General features: G+C 42.9%; 1 protein-coding gene across 2 annotated transcripts in view; it reads left to right on the top strand.

Annotated features, from left to right (window-relative positions):
- The window catches only part of Pde6c (phosphodiesterase 6C), a 52,265-nt gene that overhangs the window by 11,231 nt on the left and 17,225 nt on the right, over positions 1–23,809 (top strand). For both annotated transcript variants that reach the window (XM_021151905.2, XM_021151904.2), the window contains exons 5-14: positions 7,063–7,137; positions 7,995–8,059; positions 8,162–8,228; positions 10,171–10,218; positions 14,459–14,608; positions 15,507–15,650; positions 16,819–16,887; positions 18,874–19,020; positions 19,256–19,363; positions 19,746–19,855. In XM_021151905.2, the coding sequence (XP_021007564.1) occupies positions 7,063–7,137; positions 7,995–8,059; positions 8,162–8,228; positions 10,171–10,218; positions 14,459–14,608; positions 15,507–15,650; positions 16,819–16,887; positions 18,874–19,020; positions 19,256–19,363; positions 19,746–19,855 (983 nt within the window). The remainder of the gene's footprint in view (positions 1–7,062; positions 7,138–7,994; positions 8,060–8,161; positions 8,229–10,170; positions 10,219–14,458; positions 14,609–15,506; positions 15,651–16,818; positions 16,888–18,873; positions 19,021–19,255; positions 19,364–19,745; positions 19,856–23,809) is intronic.

Raw genomic sequence — 23,809 nt, 5'->3', positions numbered from 1 at the left:
GTTGATTTCTGGTGTTTCTCCACGTGGTCAGATATGACACACGAAGCTATTTCTATTTTTATGTATTTGTTGAGACTTACTGTGGTGGTTTGAATGAAAAAAAAAAGTGTCTCTTATAGGATTATGTATTTTAACACTTGGTTTCCGGTTTGTAGTAATGAACCTTTAGGACATAGAGCCTTACTGGAGGAAGTATTTCACTGGTGGGTGGGGGAGGGGAAACAGTTGAGGTTTGTAGTCTGTTCCACTTCCTCTTCTCTCCTTTTGCTTCCTGTGTGTGATTGCGTCTTAGTTAGGGGCTCTATTGCTGTTAGGAGACATGGCAACTCTTAGAAAGGACAATATTTAATTTGGCCTGGCTTACAGTTTCAGAGGTTTAGTCCATTATCGTCATGGCAGGAAGCTTGGGGGCACACAGGCAGACATGGTGCTGGAGAGGTAGCTGGGAGTTCTACATCTGGATCAGCAGGCAGCAAGAAGAGAGTGAGACACTAGACCTGGCTTGAACATCTGTGCCCTCAGAGTCTACCCCCAGTGATACACTTCCTCCAACAAAGCCACATCTGCTCCAACAAGGCCACAACAAGTGCCACTCCCTATGGGTCTATGGGGCCCATTTTCTTTCATACCATCATAGAGTGGAAATATGATCAGCTAGCTTCCTGCAGCAACCACCAGGCCATGTCTTCCCTCCCAGCACGGACTCTGTCCCTCTGAAAGTATAAGCTGCTTTTGGTCATGATATTTTACACAGCAACAGAAAAGTAATGCACTTGTATTGTGTCCTAATATGTGATCTTACTTTAGAGAAAGTTCCAATGGCTGCTGAGAAGAATGTATCTTCTGTAGTGCTTGGATAGAATGTTCTGTAGACATCTATTAAGTCCACTTTATCTGGGATATTATATGACTCCTTGGTCTCTATGTTATTTGTCAGGATGGTCTCTTTATTAGTAGGATCCTGGAATCACTTATTATTGCTGTGTTAAGGTTAATCTGTGACTTTACGTAGAGTCTTATGAAACTGTGTGTCCCTATGTCTGTTGTGTAAATAATTAGAATTCGAATGTCCTTTTTTTTAAAAAAATAAAGGAAAGTTGATTTGCAGTTTCTACTATCTAAATTGCTCTTTGTCTTATTTTTCCTTATCTAATTAATTTATAGAAATGAAATGCCCTTTCGATGGATTGTTCCATTAATCAGTATGTGACCTTCTTGATCTCCTATGAGTTAGATTGCCTTGAAGTCTGTTTTATGAAATGTCAGGATACTGACTCCCATTCCCTGGTATCTTTTGCTTGGAATATCTTTTCTCATCTCTTTGCCTTAACACAGAATCTATCTTTGAAGGCATAGTATGTTTCTTAGAGTCCAAAACTAGATGGATGTTGGTTTGTTGGTTTGACTCAATATGCTAGTCTGTGTCTTATGATTTGGAAACTAAGACATTGAAGAGTTATTATTTAAAGGTGTGTGACAATTTACATCATTTTCTTGATTTTGTAATTTCTAGTGTTTTCTTGGTCCCCATTTGTTTAGCTACAGTCATACCCCCTTTGGTTTTGTCTCCACTGTCCCTGAGTGTGTTTATTATTTTCTTCAGCTTGAAAAATTCTGCCTAATATTTTCTTCAGAGCTGGCTTAGCAGTTATAAACTTTATCATGCTTTTAAAAAAAATATTAATGCATTTATTTCTACATCAATTGCAAAGATAATTTTGCAGGGTATAGAAGCCTGGGTTGGCAGCTGAGGCTTTTCAGGAGTTGAAATGCATCTTTCTCTGCCCTTTTGAGTTTGGACGTTTCTTTTGTGAGTGTTGCTTGCAACCCCAACCAAGACCCTTGGGGGCAGGGGTAAGAAGGCACAGAGGCAACAAGCAGACTCTGGGAGTCAGGCAAGTGGCAAAAGCAGACTTGTTTAGTGAAGAAACTGGGTAAACCTTTACACCCCCCTCCAAGCATCTCAGTAGTTCTCAAGTAGCCAGATGTAGTGTTCTCTTTCTCATAGGCTCGTTCTACCACCTGATTCAGTGTCAGTGGTCTCTATCCATGCCAGTAGATTCTAGGTTGGCTCAGGGAGGAAGTATCTGGTGTGAATGTGCCGGTTAAGTTTCTCCTACATGCAAGTTCGGCTGTTACACTTATGGGTCTACCTTTATATGTGACCCTTTGTCTCTTGTCACTCTTAATGTACGTTCCTTTTCTCTCTAATTTGCATTCCTTGCGCTACGTAGTGTTTTAAATGTGATATGATGTAAGGAGTTTTTCTCCCTAATTTTTCCTATTCGGATTTCTATTTGCCTCTCTGACTCAGTCAGACCTCTTGTTCTCCAGGTTTAGACAAATTTCTACTGATTGTACTGAAAATATTGACTATGCTTTTTGCATGGGGCTATTCTCTTTTATACCCATAATTAATAGATTTGTTTTCATGGTGTCCCCAAGTTCTTCATATTCTCTTTGAAAGCTTTTTAATAATTTTTTTTTCTTTCAACTAAATGTACCAATTCCTATATCCTGTCTTCAGGGCCTAACGTTCCGCCCTTCCTGCAAGCCATTCTATTAGAGAATGTCCATTGAGATTTTAATTTGTGATTAGTGAAGTTTTTATTTCCAGTATCATTTCAGCTTGTCTTTTCTTCAGTACATTTATCAACCTTATTTTCATATCTTATGTTGGCTTCCTTCCTTTATGCAGCCATTTAAGAGTCTCATGAAATTCATTCAGGCATTTATTTTTGTCTTCTTTCATTTATTTAAACATTTTTATCTTTACTCCTGGAAATTTCCTGTCTGGAATTTCATCTAAGTTACTGTCATTGGGGGCATTTGCTGTGAGATTTGTTAGATTTTGGAGGGGACATGTGTGTGGTCTTGGGCTTTCATGTTGTGTTTTGTATTGAGATCTGTGTATTGGGAGTTAGACTGTTGGTTGCATTGAAAAACAATGACTTTGAATTTAAGTCACCTTTTCCCCTTCAGATGAAAGTGTGTGCAGAGTTCAGAAGAGAACTGGTCATAGTAGATTGAGGCTTCCCTTTGTAAAACCCTTGGACACCAGACTGTATTCCCAGCCCTACTCTGTGCCAACAATCAATACCCAGAGGGAATATTGGGGGAATATCTAGGGAAGTAGAGAGATAGTTGATTGTGCAATAGTTACCCCTTAACTACTAATTATTTTAGGGAGTAAAGGGGTATTGATAACACTGTGTGTGTTAAGAGATTAGTTATCATGGGTATAATTGGTGACACAAAGAATAAGAAGAAATCCCAATAAGATGGTAATATTGGGGTGATAGAAGAAAGTGGAAGAGAATCCACATCAGGCCTTGAAGAGAAGATATAAGAAAGGTACATTCAGTTGAAAACAATAATACATTTATTATTTATAATAAATTAATTTCATTTTTATAAAATAATTTTAGAATCTATTTTACAAAATATAAATTAAAATAAAACACATTTTTATATTTATGAAATATACTTTATCATTTTATAAATATATTTTTAAAATTTTTATAGAATGAATTTTTATATTTTATAAAATTTTATATAAAAATATTTTAATGGATTTATTTAAAAATCCCTCAGGGTGATGGGGGAATTTAGGCAAGGGGTAGACTGAAAAGAGAGACATGCTATAAGACTATGTAGAATAGCCTTGTCTCTCAGATGGTTGAGGCACACAGACCCTACGAGACGTGCAGATAATGTTCTTTGGGAAGAGAAAAAAGCAAAAGAATAAGAAGAGGCAAATCTAAAAGGAGAAGGGAAACAGGCAAGCAGCAAACATGCAATCTAGGGCAAGAAGAGAGCTGAGCTGGCCAGCTAAGATGACCTTGAGTACTAAGCAGGAGGAACAGATGAGGAGGGAGAGAAAGATGGCTGAAGGCAAAGGTCACAGACTGATGGTCTGAGGCCGCTCTCTCTCATGGTCCTTCTCTCTGGTGCCTTTTGTCATCTTTTTGAGAAAGCATCTTATTATGAATCCCCGACTGGCCTAGTCCTCACTATATTTAACCCAGGGTAGCCTCAAACTCAAACAATGCTCCTGCATCAGCTTTCTGAGATCTAGAATTACAGGCATGTGACACTATGCCCAAATTTTTGATAACTCACAATTTTTATTTCTCAATTTAAGAAGGTAACAGTTGCACGTATTTATGGGATACAGTGTGATAGTTTCATATATGCATATGTGTAAATTATGAAATGGTTACAGTGCAGTAATTAACATGTTGATCACTTTGCAGAGCGATACCTTTTATATCTAGTCTCATAACAGCTTTGAAATATATAGTACATATTCGCTGTAGTTGCGTTTTCCTGTATGAAGTCCTGAGAATTTACTGCCTGGCTGGAACTCTGTGGTATTTGGACAGCTCCTCCCTGTCCTGTTTACAGGGAGGATGCTCAACCCATAGCATCTGGTAACTACATTCTGCCCTCTGCTCCAGTGCTGGACATTTTCAGATTCCACACGTACATTGCATGTTTGTCTTTTAGTGCCTAGCCCATTTCTCTTACCACACTCTCCAGGTTTGCTAACACTGTCAGAGTGACACATGACTGCATCTGTCTGTCTGTCTGTCTGTCTGTCTGTCTGTCTGTCTATACTTTCTTTCTCTTTCTTTACTTCTTTCCCCCTCCCTCTCTTCCTTCCTTTCTTCCTCTGTCCATCCATATTTATTTCCTTCCTTCCTTCCTTCCTTCCTTCCTTCCTTCTTTCTTTTTGAGGCTGGATAGTATTTCATTGAGTATATTCTCTAGAATGTCTTTACCTATTCATTGATTGATAGACATGTCAATTCCATATCTTTGCTAAAGTCCATGTATTTTCATTAGAGAATAATAATCTACCCTAAGGCAGTGTTCTCAGTAGAGAAGGATATTGTGGTTGCTTCTAGTTTGGGGTGATTATGAATAAGGCTGCTGTAGACACCATGTACGGGTTTTTGTGTACACATACTTTCAACTTACCTGGGCAAATGGCAAAAAAGTCCAGTTATTGGATCATCCAGGGAGACTGTTTATCTCTATAAACACTGCCAATCTGTCTTTCCAAGCGGCTAGCATTTTTGCATATCTGCACTCTCATCAGGAGTTAGTGGTCCCTCTATTCTGGTTTTATCCATTTCAAGACATGTAGCAGTGCATCACTGTTTGAATTTGCAGTCCCAGCCGCAGATGATGTTGAGCAGATTTCACGTGCTTAGTTCCCATGGCACTTCTTGTCTGGTGGAATGCCTGCTCTGATCTCCTGCTGGTTTTCAGGTGGAGGTCTTTGCTTCCTGGTGGTTAGATTTCAAGAGATCTTTGCAACCAGAAGTGATGGCACATATTTACAATCCCAGCGCTCTGGAGGCTGAGGCAGGAGGATAACTTGAACTTAAGACCAGCCTGAGCAAATTGGAGACTTTGAATACTCTGGATACTAGTCCCGCAATTGCAAATATTTTTCTCCCAGTCTCTTCATTCTTTTCTGAGAAACATTTCTATAGCAGACATTTTAAATTGTAATAATATCCACTAATTTTCTCTTTATACATTGTGCCCTTGTTCTGTGTCTAAAAAACAAACAAACAAAAACCAACCAATCAACAACAAAATAACTCCAACTCAAGCTTACCTAGATATTCTCCTGTGTCAACTTCTAGAATTCTTATAGCTCTGTGCTTTATATTTAGGCCTATAAATCATTCTGAGATTTTTTTTTAAATTAAAGAAATAAGATTTCTTTTCTTACTGGATGTCGTGGTTCCAATACCATTTGTTGAATAGACTAGTTTGTCTCTGTGATTTTTGTTCCTCTGTCAAAAATCAGTCGAGTGTGTGTGTGTGTGTGTGTGTGTGTATGTGTGTGTCTCGGAGTGCGAGTGCGTGTATGCACACACACTTCTCCAGTCTTTTCCAATTGCTGATTTCTCTCCCCACTAATACCACACTGCCATGGTTGCTACAGTTCTGATGCAGGGTTTGAAGTCAGGCACTGTTCATTCTCTGTCCTCAATTTCAGCAAGGTTTTTGATCTCCCTGGTTCTTGGCTTTCTCATCACCAAAGTGGGGGACATCTTTTTTATCAGCCTCGAAAATCTGAGATAGATACATAAGTTATTGAGTACATTGTAGGTGTATAATGTTGGTGACCATTTGACATTTCGTATCTGAAATATAAAAGATCTTAATGTAGAGAGGAAGAAATATTACTATTAATAGTGTGATGCCCTCTCCCATCTTTAATTCTATTGGAAAGCTGGGATTTCAACACAACTGATACAGTATCATTTATACTTCTTGCTATTCATGTGATTGGCAGTTGTTTTTCAAAGCCACTGTTCCAAGTGGGCAGTATAGGACCATGCAGCAGAAGAGCGGGATTCTAATGCCTCCTGTGGAACTGCAGGTGCTGTTTAGCATGCTTTTGGCTACGCAGGAAACATCACTTTTATCACCTTTCATCACCTTTGTCCAGTAGCCCTTCAGCTGACTCCACCAACCCCGTTCACTGGTCTAAATGGAACCACGTACCTGCCTTTAAATTAGCAGGGTGCTTCATGTAGACCTCCTATGGGCTGGGCAGGACCCATCTTTTCTGAACAAATTACCACCTGATAACTAAGCAAAATGAGGTTCAACTGGCAAAATGGGAGAAGAGTGCTAATTAGGGTAACTGACACTGTCGGCTGTGAGCAGCATTAACGAAGCTTCTTAACACCCTGGCTTTAGTGCAGTCATCTACAGATGCTACACACTGCAGACAGTATGCATGGAGTGCTTTGAATGGCATGCACGTGTGGGGCATAGACTGTGCATTTAATCATCACAACAAGCTCAAGTTGTGCTGTTCCCACTTAACAGACGAATAAAAGATAAGTGGCTTGTATATATAGTCACAGGTTCATAAGCAATATTGCTGAGAACTACAGATATTTTTTTTCAAGTCTAAAATTGCAAAACTATGCAGATTAACATAAAGTATGTGAGGGTCCATGAATCAGTTGAGGTGTGGTGACTTGCGGGACAGTTTGTTTAATAATGTTTAAATATAATTGCCTCCAGGAATTTTACGATGAGTGGCCAATCAAGCTTGGAGAAGTTGAGCCTTATAAAGGACCAAAGACTCCAGATGGCAGGGTAAATATCTTCTGTGCTGTCTGTGTATGATGCCAAGAGACTGAAGTGCCCAGAGGAGAGACATTTCGGAGGGAACCTGCCTGTCCCTCTCTGTCCTGTACAGTGGGGTGGGTCTGTGGTTCTCGGCATGAAGGAAGGCATCAGAGCCACTGGAACAACATTGTGAGATGTGCTTGGGGGTCCTTTCAGCTGTGCAGAACAACCTCCTGGGGGCCAGGTTAGATTTACAGCCACACTCAACTGCAAGCTTCATGGGGGGCAGGAAGTGTGTTTGCTTCTGTACCACCATATCCTCCGACCATGAAACCCAGAAACTGACAGGTTTGGTGGGGCCTCGGATTCCTCACCTGCCCCGTTCCCGTCCAACATTGACAATGGATCCATTAATTTCTGTTGTGGAGGTGCCTGCTGAGATTAGCCAGTGAGAAAAGACCTGGGTGCTTACCACATGATAGATGTCTGTTTGCAGTTGATAAAGTATGTGATTTTTTTTCCCTAATGAAGTCATTAATGTCAGCTACTTCTGGGCAACAGAAAGCAATCAGTTAAAAGTAAAGGCAGATTTCCTGGTGGTTTAGTAATCAGACTCCCCCAAAAGCTATTTGGGTCAATTCAGCTTTTTTAAATGACAGTGATCTCACTGTGTGTGTGTGTGTGTGTGTGTGTGTGTGTGTGTGTGTGTGTGACAGATTACACGCCTGTGACTAATACATGAAGAGTTTAGTAATTGACATTATTCAGAAAACAGTGGCTAGGAAATTAGGTACTATTTATAAGAATTGTAAAGCACACATTCTTCAGTGAAGATTATTTTCTTTGGGAATTAATGTTGTGCCCACAATCTCCTTCCTCCCTAGGAAATCATCTTCTATAAAATCATCGACTACATTTTACATGGAAAAGAAGAGATCAACGTGATTCCGTGCGTGTTCCCCCGAAGTAGCCATGGGAGTTGCCCCTGGGACTTTGTACCCGATCATTTTTATATGTGCCAATGATATAATCTCTTCTAATCTTCTCCAAGGTCACCTCCAGCAGACCACTGGACGCTTGTGAGTGGATTGCCAACATACGTTGCAGAAAATGGATTTGTAAGTCATTAGACAAACTTAAATGCTAAATAACCATGTGTGAGACCCTTACTAGATAAAATACAACTGTTGACCCAAGAATAATTGAAACAAGGGTAGATGGCCACTTTCTTGGCATAGGAGAAAGGAAAGAGGAATCTAGGGAGGGAAATGTGGGTTAAATCAGGATGCTGAAATTGTATCAAAATATTCAACTAACTTGAGAAAGATTCATCCATTTCTCCACCTTTTACTCTGAAGCCACACACTTTTCAGACATCTGCTTTAAAGCCAGGCATATTAAAAGTCAGTGGCTGTGACTTACGATAGGTTCAATTCCATTTCAAATACTCAATGGTCTTAACATGATCACAAGTGTTTTCTGTGAAGCCTCAAAGTAAAGGCTGGAAATCACATGTCCATGACAGAAAGGCCGGGGGGGGGGGGGGATTGATTGGTTTGCATCTTTAAACCACATTTGGGAGACCCACAGTCCAGGAAATAATGTTGAATATTCAAGTTAGATCATGAAATTAAGAATGGCAGGTTAAGGATCCTCAGGTTCTTAAACTATGAGTACTCATGGAAACAGCAGGATCCTATAATCCCAGCAGCAGCGAGGAGGCTGCTGAGCAGCAAGATTGCCAACACTACGCCATGCAAAGCTACATAGAGAAATCCAGACTGAGAGAGAGAGAGAGAGAGAGAGAGAGAGAGAGAGAGAGAGAGAGAGAGAGAGAAACAAGTAAGCAAAAACAAAAAACAAAAAAAAAAACACCCAAAAGTAAATATGCATAAATCAATCGATCAATCAATCAATCGATCAATAAGCAAACGCTTCAGAAGAGTTCCACATTTTCTTTGTAAGGCTAGTGGAGAAAGAGTAGATATGTTTTATTCACTGTTAGAAGGCACTTAACAGGGCTGGAGGGATGGCTCAGTGGTTAAGAACACTGACTGACCTTCCAGAGGTCCTGAGTTCAAATCCCAGCAACCATATGGTGGCTCACAACCATCTGCAGTGAGATCTGATGCCCTCTTCTGGTGTGTCTGAAGACAGCTACAGTGTACTTACATATAATAAATAAATAAATCTTTTTTTTTTAAAGGCACTTAACATTGGCAGCCCCCTTGGCTCACAGAGCTTGGAATTTGTGAGTGGGTAAATGTTGGTAGAAGTACTCTCCATGGTAGGAGTATTGCACCAGGATTTTCCCCAACCCTTAGCCAGGAGAGTCCATCCCATCAGTCCATCCCATCGCCCCTCTTTGGAGTTTCAAATTACAATTCAAGTTTCACCCAGTGAATCTGAACAGAGCCCTAAACCTTTTGGGACTTCAGTGTCCTCATCTTTCAAAGGAGAAGATGACTCAGCCATTACCACCCAAGCCTGAAATGCTATCATTTTAAGTGGAACTCTGGTAGAAGTGAAAATAGAGACTTGTATTAAGACCCACTTGTGCTTATGACTCTAAAAACTAAAAATGGGTATAAGAAACTACCTCTGAATTCTGGCAGTAAGCGCAGTATTTCATAAGGAATCCTTACTTTGGAGCAAGTGAAACGTTGCCTAGCCTTTTCCTTTTACCACCCCCCAAGCAACCTTACTTTGTAAAAGAATAAAGTAAGATCAGCACCCATGCTCAAACCTGCCTCAGCAGAGCAGTCTTTCTTTTGCTTGGGCTGAGGGGTTGGGAAGTCGAAAGACATCACTTGGAAGTTGAAGAGGGGAGAGGAGCAAAGAGCAGGAAATGTCAGTCAATGGCATAGCAGAAGAGGAGGTAACTTCAGTGAGTCGTTAGCAAATATGGCCTGATGTAGTGAGTGTGTCTTCATGTGTTTACCGAACAGCCAAGAGCTGCGTGGGAAACTCACTCCCAACATGCCCTCTCACCCTCCTCCATGGACTTACATGGTCCTAACCTCACCATGTTTCAGAATGACTCTGTCTCTTGCTTCACAGATCTGTAACATGCTGAATGCCCCTGCAGATGAGTACTTCACATTTCAGGTAAGAGTGGCCATGGCCCTGCCTCATCCCTCAGGGCTGGGAGCAGGATGGGGGCTCGCTCTCCCTCCTTATCTGTAGTGTCTAGCTTATGTGTGCCTCAGTGTAGTTAGAAGCCACACATGGGACCCAAGTTCCAAAACTCTAGCTTGGCCAATGACCATCAAGAAAATTCGAACAGAGACAAAGTTTGGAGCTGAGACAAAAGGATGGACCATCTAGAGACTGCCATATCCAGGGATCCATCCCATAATCAGCCTCCAAATGCTGACCCCATTGCATACACTAGCAAGATTTTGCTGAAAGGTCCCTGATATAGCTGTCTCTTGTGAGACTACACCGGGACCTAGCAAACACATAAGTGGATGCTCACAGTCAGCTATTGGATGGATCACAGGGCCCCCAATGGAGGAGCTAGAGAAAATACCCAAGGAGCTAAAGGGATCTGCAACTCTATAGGTGGAACAACATTATGAACTAACCAGTACCCCAGAGCTCTTGACTCTAGCTGCATATGTATCAAAAGATGGCCTAGTCGGCCATCAGTGGAAAGAGAGGCCATTGGACTTGCAAACTTTATATGCCCCAGTACAGGGGAACGCCAGGGCCAAAAAGTGGGAATGGGTGGGTAGGGGAGTTGGGGGGGGGTATGGGGAACTTTTGGGATAGCATTGGAAATGTAAATGAGGAAAATACCTAATTAAAAAAAAAAGAAAATTCGAACAAGGGGCATGAGAGAAGAAAGATAAAAGAAAGGTAGAAGAGGTGTGTGTGTGTGTGTCTGTGTGTATCTGTGTTTATATGTCTGTATGTGTGTGTGTATGTGCATCTATATATGAGTGCCTGTGCATGTGTCTCTGTATATGTGTGTGAGTGCATGTCTGTGTCTGAGTGTGTGTCTGTCTGCATATAACTGTGTGTATATATGTGTCTGTATGTGTATGTGTCTGTGTGTGTATCTGTGTTTATATGTGTGTTTCTGTATATGTCTGTGTGTCTGTGCATCTGTGTCTGTCAGTCTGTGTGTGTGTGTGTCTATATATATATATATATATGTGTGTGTGTCTGTGTCTGAGCGTGTGTCTGTGTGTGGAACACATGCATGCACACTGCCATACTTCCATTCCCTCCCACTCTTGGTTCTCTAGGGTGACAACTGAGCCTGGTGCATGACTGGTGCTCTAGAACCCTTGTTGGCATGACTGATTGGCTAGAGACATTGTATGACCCAAATCCATCCCTGTGGCACCTTTCTCAGAGCCCTTCCTGCAGTATATTGTAACCGTGATCTAAAACAGGAAAAAAAATTAGCAGATCCCTGGATTTTATTTCCTTTTCATTACCATCCAGAAGCCCACTTCCTGGAGAGGAGAGCCCCCAGCCAGCCCTCCGCACATACTGCTTGGCTAACCCACTGCTGTCCACTGTCACAGCTGTGGCTTGAGTGTGACCCCTTAGAGTTCATGTGTTGAAAGCTGAATCCTCAAGTTTTTGTACATATTATTTCATGATGGCTATACTGAGACAGCAGAACAGATGAGGGCGGAGCCAGAGGCACAGGACATCGCTAGCTTCGTGAGAAAAGAAAGAGAGACTCAAGTTGGCATCTCCGGTCCCTCTTGTCCAGTGATGCTTCTGCCACGTTATGACGCAGGGAGCAGCCTCTCTGAGACTATGGAACCATACTCTTAAACCTCTCGGGCTCTCAAACTGTAAGAAATTTAAATTCACCCCCTTTTTTTTCTTAATAAATCACCCAGCCCACACTATTCTATGACAGCAACAGAAAAGAGATTATAACAATGATAGGACTTTGGAGTTCATCTTCTTTATAGCTTCATTTAATTCTCCATAAGGACCTGCCCATCATCTCTGCTTCCTGGTCCTTTTGAGAACTGGATGAAGTTGCTGTACCAGCGTGCTCCAATCTCTCCTCTCTGCGTACTGACATTCCATGTCCTGCATTCCAGGAACATTAAATCCCTGGTCTGGGTCAGGAGTAGAGCCTGCCCTGCAGAGGGGCCACCACTAATGCCTGTCTTTCTCTGTGCTGTTTAGACACGCAGAATCCCATCAATGCTTAAATGGAAGGGATAGCTTCCTCGGGGTGTGGGTGATCCCGCCCCAGCAGCAACTAAACCCTGCCTTGGGGAAACCCAGGCACAGCTGTTTGGATTAGTGGAGGCTTCCCCTGGCTCTGCCCACCCATCCCTTTGCTTACTGATGTGGAAACACACAAACACCATATGGTCCTGTTGTTTCTTGTACCTCCCTTCCTGCAACCAGAGCTTGCTTGTGATTATGTTGCACTGAGCAGTGGCCCCTAAATCTATATCAGTTATGTGCCAGGGTAGATGGCACTGATTCAGGTGGACAGTGAAGTTTTAAGGATCTGAACCTGGAGCAGCTGCTGTGGAAGCAGAGAGTGAGAATAGCGTTCATCCAGCAGACGCAGGTGCCTACTGAGGCTTACGGAAGTCTGGGGCCACACGGAGAAGAGGGTGGGGGCCCTCACTGTGGCATCAGGAGTCCCTGAAATGGAACAAATCTCCAGTCTACAGAGATTCCCCAGAATCCCAGCATGCCTCTGTGTGGTACCCATGAAAGCATGCTTATCAGAACAGGGCTACTGTGCTCTGAAGTCATGTTTGCCCCAAGGCCCTGCCTCCCTCCCAGATAGTGATGGTGGATGGCATGCCCATCCCAGGATGCAGCTAGACCCCTTTAATGGGCAACATTGGCCTAGGAAAATCCAGCCTCCCTCATTGTTCCAGAGCTGGGCTGAGGTGACTTTACTCATGCTGCGTCCATCCTTTCTCTATAGTTTGGGTAAGACCTTGTCTGTCTAACAGCCATCTCCAGCTTTCTCCCCAAATCCCACCTCCCAAGAGTGTCCTGTGGACAAATACAGTCAGAGAAGGCTTCATGGTGAGCCAAGACTCAACCTAAACCTCTGTGGAGGGCTAAATAAACCATGAAACATTTGAAAAACCATCACTGTGGTGTGCTGAGTTTTTGATCTGTTTGCCTTAGCCACATACTTACATATACACTCTATGGGCTTCTTACTTGAGAGGGCGTTAGAATTGCCAAGAGACAGGATGTACCTAGATGCATCCCTGAGACTACATATGCTTTAAAAGAATCTGTTGTGGAGGCTGGAGAGACAGCTCAGTGGTTGAATTTGTTCTTCTCTTCCAGAGAGGACTGGAATTGGGTTCCCAGAACCTGTGTTGGGCAGTTTCCAGCTACCTGTAACTTCAGCGAATCTGGTGCCCCCTTCTGGCATTTGTGTGCACTTACACACACAAACCCACACACAGACACAGACACATAAACACACCCACCTACTTGCCACCCCACATATATAAGCATAATTTAAAATGTTAAGTATATATAAAAATAAAACATTTTTTTAAAAAAGCATCTGCTGCCATTGACCACACTTTGAGAAACACGTCTAAAGGAATTTGTCTGCTTCTCTCACTGAGGTGGGAGCATCTTGATATAGGGCCTGTGGTTTACTCTCGCTTATAACATTAACAACCTGACTTGGTTCTTGGCTTGTCAGCAGGTCTCACAGGTTTTACTAATCACAACCCACCATAAACTGAAAGATTATCTTGATGGATTAGACAAAAGTTATACTAAGTACTCTAACAGAGAGCTCCTAACGTAAGAAATGAACTACATTGGCGTTGCAAGATGGCGAGAGTGCAAAGGAAACAAAGAGGCAACGTAAAGATGCGAGGCTCTTGCCATCCCCAGAGCTGGGAGTCAAAGGGGAAAGTTAGAGTGTCAGAACACAGCTGCCCTTGGTCTGGTACGTTCGAATGGATGGCTTAGAAACGTGTCCTAACCGTGTTCTGACCCTGAGATTTACTTTAAAATCAGCTAAGCTGTGGGTGGGTAGGAGTGGTCGTAAGTGAAGTGGAAGGGTGCCTCGTGCTGGTGGGGTAGTTCAGTCGATTCTAATAGTGATTGAAATTTTCCATAGAGATGAACATAGACATAAGCACATATAGATCTAGTGAGACCCAAATAAGGTCTAGGGGTTATATATTGTCTGTTTCATGCTTTGGTACCATACTGAAGTTGTATGAAATGTTTCCATTGGTGGGGACTGAATGAAGAGTCCATGAACTTCTCTGTACATTCTTTTGAAAGATCATGCAAATCTATATTTGTTTTGAAAATTAAAAAGTAAAAATATTAAAGTAACACTCTCCCTTATTGTTTATAGAAAGGACCGGTAGATGAGACTGGCTGGGTCATTAAAAATGTCTTGTCCCTGCCTATTGTCAACAAGAAAGAAGACATTGTGGGTGTAGCTACGTTTTATAACCGGAAGGATGGGAAACCCTTTGATGAGCATGATGAACATATCACTGAGGTAAGCGTGGGAAAGAATGGCAGGTGTGTCTGAGCATATCGCGGAACGACGGCAGCTGCGTAGCTACTCCTGAGTCTGCAGTGATACTGTGAGGGATGGTTAAGACGAAGAGCCTCATCGTTGTCATCAGGGCATTGTTACTGTGTCATTTCGGTTTCTGGATTGCTATATATTGCATCATCTTCTGTTCAAGTATAAAGCCTGATTTTGCCCATAATCTCTCCAATCCTATAAAAACACTGAAAAGTATTTTTTTATATTCCTCCTTTTCTTTTTATAATCTCTCTCATTCTCAGCCTCAAACGTCTGTCTAATTTTTAGCTCCTACTTTATTTTATCCTGTTTGTAATTCCTTTCCTGCAGTAGACCGTTCTTGAAGCTTGGCACTTTGAAAAGCAAAGCTTAGTTCATTTTACTGTCTGGGCAATAAATTCTGATTTTATTTTTTCTCATGCTAATACAAAGAACTGGGTTGGCAGCGTGGGTCGGGGAGGGCTCATGACATCCCACTCCTAGCCACTGTTAATTGGTGGCTGATGGAGAAGGGTTGGTTTTCCTCAGGAAAGAGCCCCCGAGAAGCTATTCGTGCTCCAGTAGCTTGTTCCACACCCACACACATACAGTCAGCCCTGAGTGGATTTGGTGGGTTTGAACCCAGAGGACATGAAGTTGGGAAGTAGGAGTGATAGCAGAAGAACTAGAAAGAACAGAACAGAGGTGTGAATTTGATTAAAGAGATTATGTGCACAGATGATTTATCAAGCAATAATATTTTATTTTTAAGAAAAGAACTGGGTCGGGTGGTGGTGGGAGATCAGTATAGGAAAGTATGTGGGTTTTCCACAAAGCAATTTTTATTTAACATTAGAGGATCTGAGTCACTGTTCTTCCACTTCAGACTTTAACCCAGTTTCTTGGATGGTCTCTTTTAAACACCGATACCTATGAGCGAGTGAACAAGCTGGAAAGCAGAAAGGACATTGCTCAGGAAATGGTTATGAACCTCACAAAAGCCACCCCGGATGAAATCAGCTCTATTTTGGTGAGTGGGGAATCCATCGTGTGATCAGTAGGTGGCATGTAACCTCAGGTTCTGCAAATCACCTAATGACTGGGAAGTCAGTCTGATGAGCAAAGGCTTGTTTCTGGGGTAAAGAGATGAAGATGCAGGAGAGGTCTGGGAGGAAGGAGCCCTGTCGGCTGGTGAGCTCTTCTTCCTGGAATTCCAGACCACAGTGTTACATTACAGCTGTTTGTGAAAAAACAGCTCCTAGACGTGTAGGAGCAGACACAATGTGGACTCACAGCTATCAGTGAGGAAAAGAATATTGAGGAGAAGAGCAATATGTCAGTCAGTCCCATTATCCTCCCATGCTGTGTAACAATCACTGTTTCATCTCGGTGACCTTCATTAATAAGCTTCTATCTTCCCCTTACTAGCTGTGGGTTGAGCAGGCTCTAACTGACCTTGGTGACAGAGCTGTGAGTCTAGTTTGCCCTGTGGCTTCTGATCTTTTGTGAACCAGCAGCAACCTGGTGATTTTAAAGTCTTTGCTCACATGACAGTCTCTAAAATTTTCACTGACGAAGCCAAGGCAGGTGATCAAGTCCGATATTTTCTGATGAGGGAGGCAGTGGATTTTTGCTGAAAATGTTCTAATTACCACAAAAGAAGGGGGAAACCACCCCACAATCACATTTCTTTCTTGCTCTTTTTCCTAGTTTTTAAAATGTGTATATAGATGGAGTCTGGTGTCGGGTGTCCGGTTTGGGTTTGCTGGGGCCATTAAGAATTAAAAAGATATTTAACTAAAGTATTTGAGATGATAAAAATGAGAACATGGGCAGGAATCATGTGAAACTGCTATTGGCAATAAAAAACAAAACAAAACAAACAAACAACAACAACAACAACAACAACAACAACAAAACAACCCTTTTTTCCTTTCTTGACTATTGGTAGCCCATAGCTTGGCTTTAAGATGGCTACTGCTACATTTTGGAAAAGGAGAGAACTCAGTTGTTTTAGGTTATTTCTTTGAAATAATTCTTCCTAATCATTTGCTATCAGTCTCTTCCCATGCAGAATGTCTTTAGTTGTAACAGATGTGTAGCCTATTTTAGATATAGCTCAACTCCTTTTTAGCAGTAGAGTCATAAGACAGAAATCTTTGTAGGAGTTCCACACCTCTATTGCTTTCCCATTTTAGAAGTTTAAAGAGAAGTTAAATGTAGAGGTAATTGAAGAGTGTGAAGAGAGACAGCTCCTGGCCATATTGGTAAGTGTTTCTTTGTTTCTTTCTGATCCTGGTGTCTTTTTAAATAAAACCTATTTGGACACACTCTCATTTTTTTTTCCAAGAAAATGTTGTTTCTTCCTCCCCTCCCCCTCCCCCCCCCTCCCTCTTCTAACCTTATCCAAGGCTGAAAAGAAAGAATTCTTCCATAGACTGGCTGTCTTAGTCAGTGTTTCTATTCCTGCACAAAATATCATGATCAAGAAGCAAGTTGGGGAGGAAAGGGTTTATTCAGCTTACATTTCTGCATTGCTGTTTATCACCAAAGGAAGTCAGGACTGGAACTTACACGTGGAAGGAACCTAGAGTCAGGAGCTGATGCAGAGGTCATGGAGGGATGCTGCTTACTGGCCTGCTTCCCCTGGTTTGCTCAGATTGGGTCTCATGGAGACATTTCCTCAAGGGAGGCTCCTTTCTCTGGGATAACTCCAGTTTGTGTCAAGTTGACACAGAAAACCAGCCAATACACTGGCCTTTTGTTTTCCTGCTTTTCTCCATCATTGTTCGATATAGTTCAGTCCACAAAGATCCTGTACAATCGTAGCTAAGCTAGACGGTTGCAAGAGGCACCTCAGGATCCAGGCAAACTGTGGTGAGGTTTATCATGTTAGTAGCTTTGGGTTGCAGCATGGCCATCCCAGAGGGCATACCTGCCAGGGCGACAGAGCTCAGCCTTTCTCAGGGCAACGACCATGATGGAAGAGAAAGCACCAAGAAGAAGGAGCAGGCAGCAGCTGTGTGCTCTACCCCAGACCTACAGGGGAACTCATCTCAGTGACTGTTGGCCGGGTACACATTGTGCCCTCAATACTATGCTGAAGAGAAACAAACGTACAGAGAAGCAGGTCACTTCCCTCCACGAGCTAAAGGTTCCCCTGAGATCAGTTTACATACATTTAAGCACCAAGTGGCATATGTTGCTTTTAGTAAAACTGGTTTCTGGTGCCTGGGCTGGCTCCTTGTACTCCACTCCCTCCTGATAGTCCCAGTGACCTCCCGTGTCCCCCTCCTCATCTCTATTTCCTCTATGACTTGTCTCCCACCCTGGCAAGTCCTATTTCCTTCTTCCTCCGTCCCCTCTTCTGCTCCTTCTCTTCCTCCTTCTAGGACCTCAGACTCGGAGATGCCCCTTCAGCATCTCCCTCATTTGATGGATGGGTCCCCAACCGTTGTTTCTCCCATAGCACCGAGAACATGGTGCTGTGGTCTCTAGTAATCCTGAGCTCTCAGCCTTCCTTGGCCCGAGTTTTATAAGCATCTCACTAAACTAAACTCCTTATTGAAAAGATGAAATTTATTTTTTTGTCTTTCAAGTCACAGTCATGACTATGGGCCTAATTTACCTCCCCACCCCCACATATTCCTAAACCCTTTGAAGTGGGTTTAAAACCAAAATTTTTCACTGTAGAAAGAAAAGAGACCCTGGGATTAACTTGGAGTCAAACTCACTTAGAACAATTTAAATGTGGTTCTAAATTGAGGTTTTACTGGTTATCAGGTGCAGGTGTACACTGAGCTGGTATAAGCAAGAAGAGGAATAGAGACAGAAGTGGGGACAGAAGAGGGAGAGAGAGGGGCCCATGACATCGTAGGACAGAAAGCATAGAGAGGCAGAACTTGGCTGTGTGGCTTAGGGACTTGTTTGTGGATTTCTTTTATTATTGTATCTCTTTTTAATTAATTGATTAATTTGTGTGTGTGTGTGTGTGTGTGTGTGTGATATAGGTGTGGATCGTGTGTCATGGTGCACATGTAGAGGTCAGATAATAACTTATGGGGCCAGTTCTCTCCTTACCACGTGGGTTCCAGGGATTGAACGCAAGTCATCAGACCTGGGGGGGCAAATAACCTGGAGCTGCTGAGTCGCCTCCGCAGCCCCTCCTATCAACCCTTTACCATTGATAATGGGTGTACAGCCTGACAGGCTATAGGCTGAATGTATTGTGAAACAATCTGTCCTTCCAACAGAAGGAGGACTTGCCGGACCCAAGAGCAGCAGACCTGTACGAGTTCTGTTTCAGCGACTTCCCCATTACGGAGCACGAGTTGGTTAAATGCGGGCTGAGGCTGTTTTTGGAGATAAACGTGGTGGAGAAATTCAAAGTGCCTGTGGAGGTCAGGTGGTATTTTCCTCGAAGAGCTGACTCCGTTGCTGGGCTTCAGCAATGTTTTCCGAGGTTCCAAAGATTAGCTGAGTTAGGATTTCAAACTATCACTAACTTTGTGAATACACTGGCTTAAACTCTGTCAACAGCACCAGCATACCATCTGAGATAAGCGCGCCCCAGGCCACCCACCCTTTAGTGTCCTGTTCTAAAGTCTGAATGCTGTTGTTGCCTTTGGGTAACAGGTTCTTACAAGGTGGATGTACACAGTCCGGAAAGGGTACCGTCCTGTCACCTACCACAACTGGCGGCACGGATTCAACGTGGGGCAGACCATGTTCACTTTGTTAATGGTAGGTACTGGTGCTGGAAGCCATTGAAAGTCTTTGCAACTCTGAATAGTCTCTTCTTGAGAAATGACAAGAGATGGAGGTGTCCTGTTGTGTAATGGTCCCACAGACTCCAACCCTTCTGCCGTGGATGGCAGAGATGTGGGTCTTCCTGAGCACTTGGCTAGATCATCAACCAGAAATCATATGCTTTCCATTTTAAAGGAAAATCCAGATACCTGCTAGGTTTTGAAACTGCCTGGGATGCCACGAGACTCACTAAATAGAAACCTAATCTTTGGTAGAAACGTGGTGACCCCCCCCCTTCCTTGCAGGCACACTGGGCTACACCTAAAGTAGACCAAGATGTGTTGACCTCTATAAATGTGTTTATACATCTTTCTAGACAGGGAGACTAAAGAAATACTATACAGACCTTGAAGCCTTTGCCATGCTCGCTGCTGCTTTCTGCCATGACATTGACCACAGAGGCACCAATAACTTGTACCAAATGAAGTAAGTAAGTGTATGTACTGCACTGACCTGTGCTGATGGATGCTGGAAGATACATAGGAGGGAGGGAAGATCTCCATCCTCCATGATCTGCAGCCCAGTCACTTTCTCTGCTGCCTTTATAGTCTCAGGATGTTGCATCCCTCCTGGGCTACAAGCTTGTGACATCTACTCTTTTCTTATAGTGTTTGCATCTCTGTCTCTGTCTCTCTCTGTCTCTCTGTCTCTCTCTCTCCTTCCTGCTTCCGCTTCTGAGGTCACCCAGTTTTGTTCACATAACTTTAATCAGAGTATTGCATTCAAAAATCCTACTGGATTAATCTTAGGCTTACTCTGTATATCCAGGGAGCTGCTCTCCTGCTCAGGCTAGAAAACATGTCTTCTGAGACTTGTAATCCTTCACTTCCTGGTCCTTTGGTTCTTCCACTCCCTCTCTTAGCTGCTCTTTTAGCCTAACCTCCTGCCACCTCCTTCTCTTGTCCCAAGGAAGGAGGCGTAATGATACAGGTGCAGACTGTGTCAGGCAGATTTAGATTCATAAGTCATTTACTTTCCAAGTCTTGATTTCCTCATCTGGGCAATAGAGATTATAGTAATGATGTGCAGCTGCAAAGATTGGATGGAATCAAGCATACAAAATCCTCAGCCCCACGTCACCCTCAGTTCTACCACGTGACCATCCTCTGGCGGTAGTGAAGTGTTCCAGAGACCACAGGCTTTGGTCTGTGGGTTTGTGGCTCCAACAACTTCCTGGATAGAAAACTTAGGTAACTCCCTTATTCTGAGACTCAGATTCTTAACTTGCAAATGGCTCTAGCATTGGCCTTTCAGGGACTGTTGTGGGGGTCAAGTGAGATTACTTCCATGAAACCTGTGTATCAGGGACTTGGGATAAAGGTACTCCATGAATGAAAAGCACATTCCAAACAGTCTCTTCACGCTTTGAACAATTGTGCTGTCAACCTTCATCTTGAAAGCACCATCTCCAGTGAAGCTTGATCGGAGGACATCCTGCCTGAGCTGGCCATTCTGTCCTAAGGCCAAGGCCCTGGCGGGGGAGGGGGGTGTCAATGGAGTCCTCTCTCTTCTGTGCCAAAAAAAAAGCCCAAAGACTTATGGGGTATCTCCTTGTCACTTAATTTTCTTTCTTTTGCTATGTCCTTCTCTTTCCAAAGACAGTGCATCTATGTAGAGTAGGCTAACCTTAACCTTATATCCTTCCACCCCAGCTGGGATCACAGTTGAGTCCCCCGCCATGTCTGTGGTGTTGAACACCTCATGTGAGCCAGCAGCTGACCTAAGTTCTTTGTAGGCCCATCTGGTTCCACCTCCTGCCACGTTATTCCTATTCCATGGATGAGTAAAGAGACTCAGAAAGATGAAGTCAGACGTGTTTTAGGATGTAGTCAGCAGCCCGGATAGATGAGGCCTGTTCTTGTTTGCAGACTTTTAAGATGGATGGAGTCACATCCCGGGATTCACATTGGCCTGGTATCTAAGCTGTTGGCATTTTCCAGCCATTTCTTCCCTGCATATTTGGCAGAAGGAAGGTGTGGCCACAGAAGAGTTTCTTGACATCAGATTGGGGACAAGCCCTTCTCCTTCAGCCTCAGCACAGGTGGCACCCTCTGGCAGATTCATTAAGTTCCTGGATTCAAATGCAGTCTTAAATTAATTATTCATTAAAAAAATCTGCAGTGAGCCCCTTTATATTGCCCTGGAAGGGTTCCTCAGAATTCCCCAGAGAGACTGCTATAGTGGCAAATACAATCATTGGGAAAGCGGACTAAGACAGGGTTGTTCTCACTTTGATGGTGGCAGGAAGACCACCTGCAGAGTGACCAGAAGCTGTTGGGACACAGGGGACACCTCTGGGCTTGACCCTGCGCCTTTGGCCTGATCACTTGCCTCCAGGATGTCTGACTGCCTTATCTCACAGACTATGCCCTCTGACAACACAGGAAAGCTCCCATTTTTTCACATTTTTATTGCCCCTCTGAGCTCCTGTGGACTCTGCTCAGTTCGTTTCCCCAGTCAGATGGTTTTGTTTCATCCTTTGTACATTTTTAGATTTCTTTCCCCTCTCACCCCTTTGCTATCTTGTTGTCTGATTCTCTGATATTTCCATCTCCTTGGACAAATGCAGTGATAAGAAAAATATTAAGAATTATAGATGTCCCCATACATCTTCCTGTATTTTGCAGTCTCCACTTGATTGCTTTCCATAATGAGGAACACATCTGCTCATGCCGCATGGCCCTCCCTCTCTTCTCGGATGATTCTAATGATGTTCTTCAGGATTTTGAGCTGAAATTGATCTCCTTATATGTTAATTTCTATTTCTCCTGGTTTGAGTCTTTGGATCTGCAGGAATAAGCATGGTTTCTGGCCCACTGACCCCCTCCTTTAAATAGTAGAGAGAATTAAAACATCTTCATTCTTTCTTCCTAAAGTATTTTCTTCTCAGATTGAATACACTAAGGTTTTGAAAACTTTGAGGGGTGTGCCTAAGAGGGGTGTGGTGCATAGTGCAAACTGACTCAAACTCATGATCCTCCTGCCTCAGCTTCCTGCATGCTGAGATTACAGGCAAGCCCCACACCAACTAGCAGGAGCTGCTCTGTGAACAACAGCTCCCACCACAATTTGTTTACCATGATTCTCCCCCCACTCGCTCCAGCGTCTTTATGTCATTTCCAAACTGGAGATCCCAAAGTTTGACACAGTAATCCAGAAATGACTTGAAATACTTTGTATTTAATCCTACTGAAATATCATCTCCTTAAAATTAAAGTCTTCAAAAATGTTAAAATTATATTTATTGAATGTGTGTGTGTGTATGTGTGTGTGTGTGTGTGTGTGTGTGTGTGTGTGTGTGTGTTCCTGAGCACCACCACAGTGTACATGTGGAGGTCAGAGGGCAGCTTTGGGGAGTCACTTCTCTCCTGCCATGCGGGTCTTGTGGGTATCAAGCTCAGGCCTGGTGACAAGCACCTTTACCCAGTGAACCATCTTCCCAGAGTTTACTTCTTAAATGTACTCTTAATTGAAATGTCCATCCAAGCCACACTTTGTCAGACAACCACTTACGATTTTTCCCCTCAGTTTTTTGTCATGTGGAAATCAGACAGTCACGTTTCCACTGATGCTCATTGGGCCTGGGTAAGATTGTGTTTTAGAACGGAGCACGGAAGGGGCTCCTAGCACATGACTAGGGAGATGTTTCAGGGAATCAACCATGAGACGGTCAATGAAGCCACACTCTTGGTCACTTCATCCCAGTCTTTTGGGTTAAAGCTGGGTGAATACAATCCATGTCCCAACACTTGTGGGAGAGTCTGTGAGGTGCCTTCCCACCGGACTGGATGAAATCGCCACCCAGTCATCACTAGACTTCCACAGAAGGATCTCTTACACTGCCTTGGCCTGGCTTTCTCATCTCATGTCTTCTCTAAAGTTCTCAGTGACTGTTTATAGACCATCTGTTTCAACAATTACAGTACCAATCTCCCCATTCCTTTCCTGCACAAATCACACAATGTTCTACTTCTTGAATTTTAAGATAAATTTTATTTGTGTCCAACCTTTGCTCACTACACCATCACTTCAAAAATTCCCAGGGAATATTGTAGATGTTCTCCTAATGGCTCCCATGGCCTCAAAGATCTGTGGAACAATTGAACAAGAGTCAACTGGGGAGAAGCATCACTCCTGTTGGAATTTTAACCTTCAAAGATTATTCTCTGGAAAATAACAAAACCAAGAGGGTTAAATGATCAAACTGCACACATCACTTCTGTGGTCCAAGCTTCTCTCTGGTTATTTTTGCCTGAACAGTTAGAAAACATCAGTCTGTACTGGACTGTTTAACATGCCAAGCTCACTGTGGCCAGATGTCCTAAAAATAGAAAATTGTTCCTGAATTTTGTATTTTTTTTCCTAAATCCTTTAGATATC

This window comes from Mus caroli, unplaced genomic scaffold, assembly GCF_978045245.1.
Source record: "Mus caroli unplaced genomic scaffold, Mus_caroli_1 scaffold_20, whole genome shotgun sequence".
In the NCBI taxonomy this organism is placed as follows: Eukaryota; Metazoa; Chordata; class Mammalia; order Rodentia; family Muridae; genus Mus; species Mus caroli.
The sequence above is the reverse complement of the archived record's forward strand: the minus strand, read 5'-3'. Positions and strand labels throughout refer to the sequence as shown.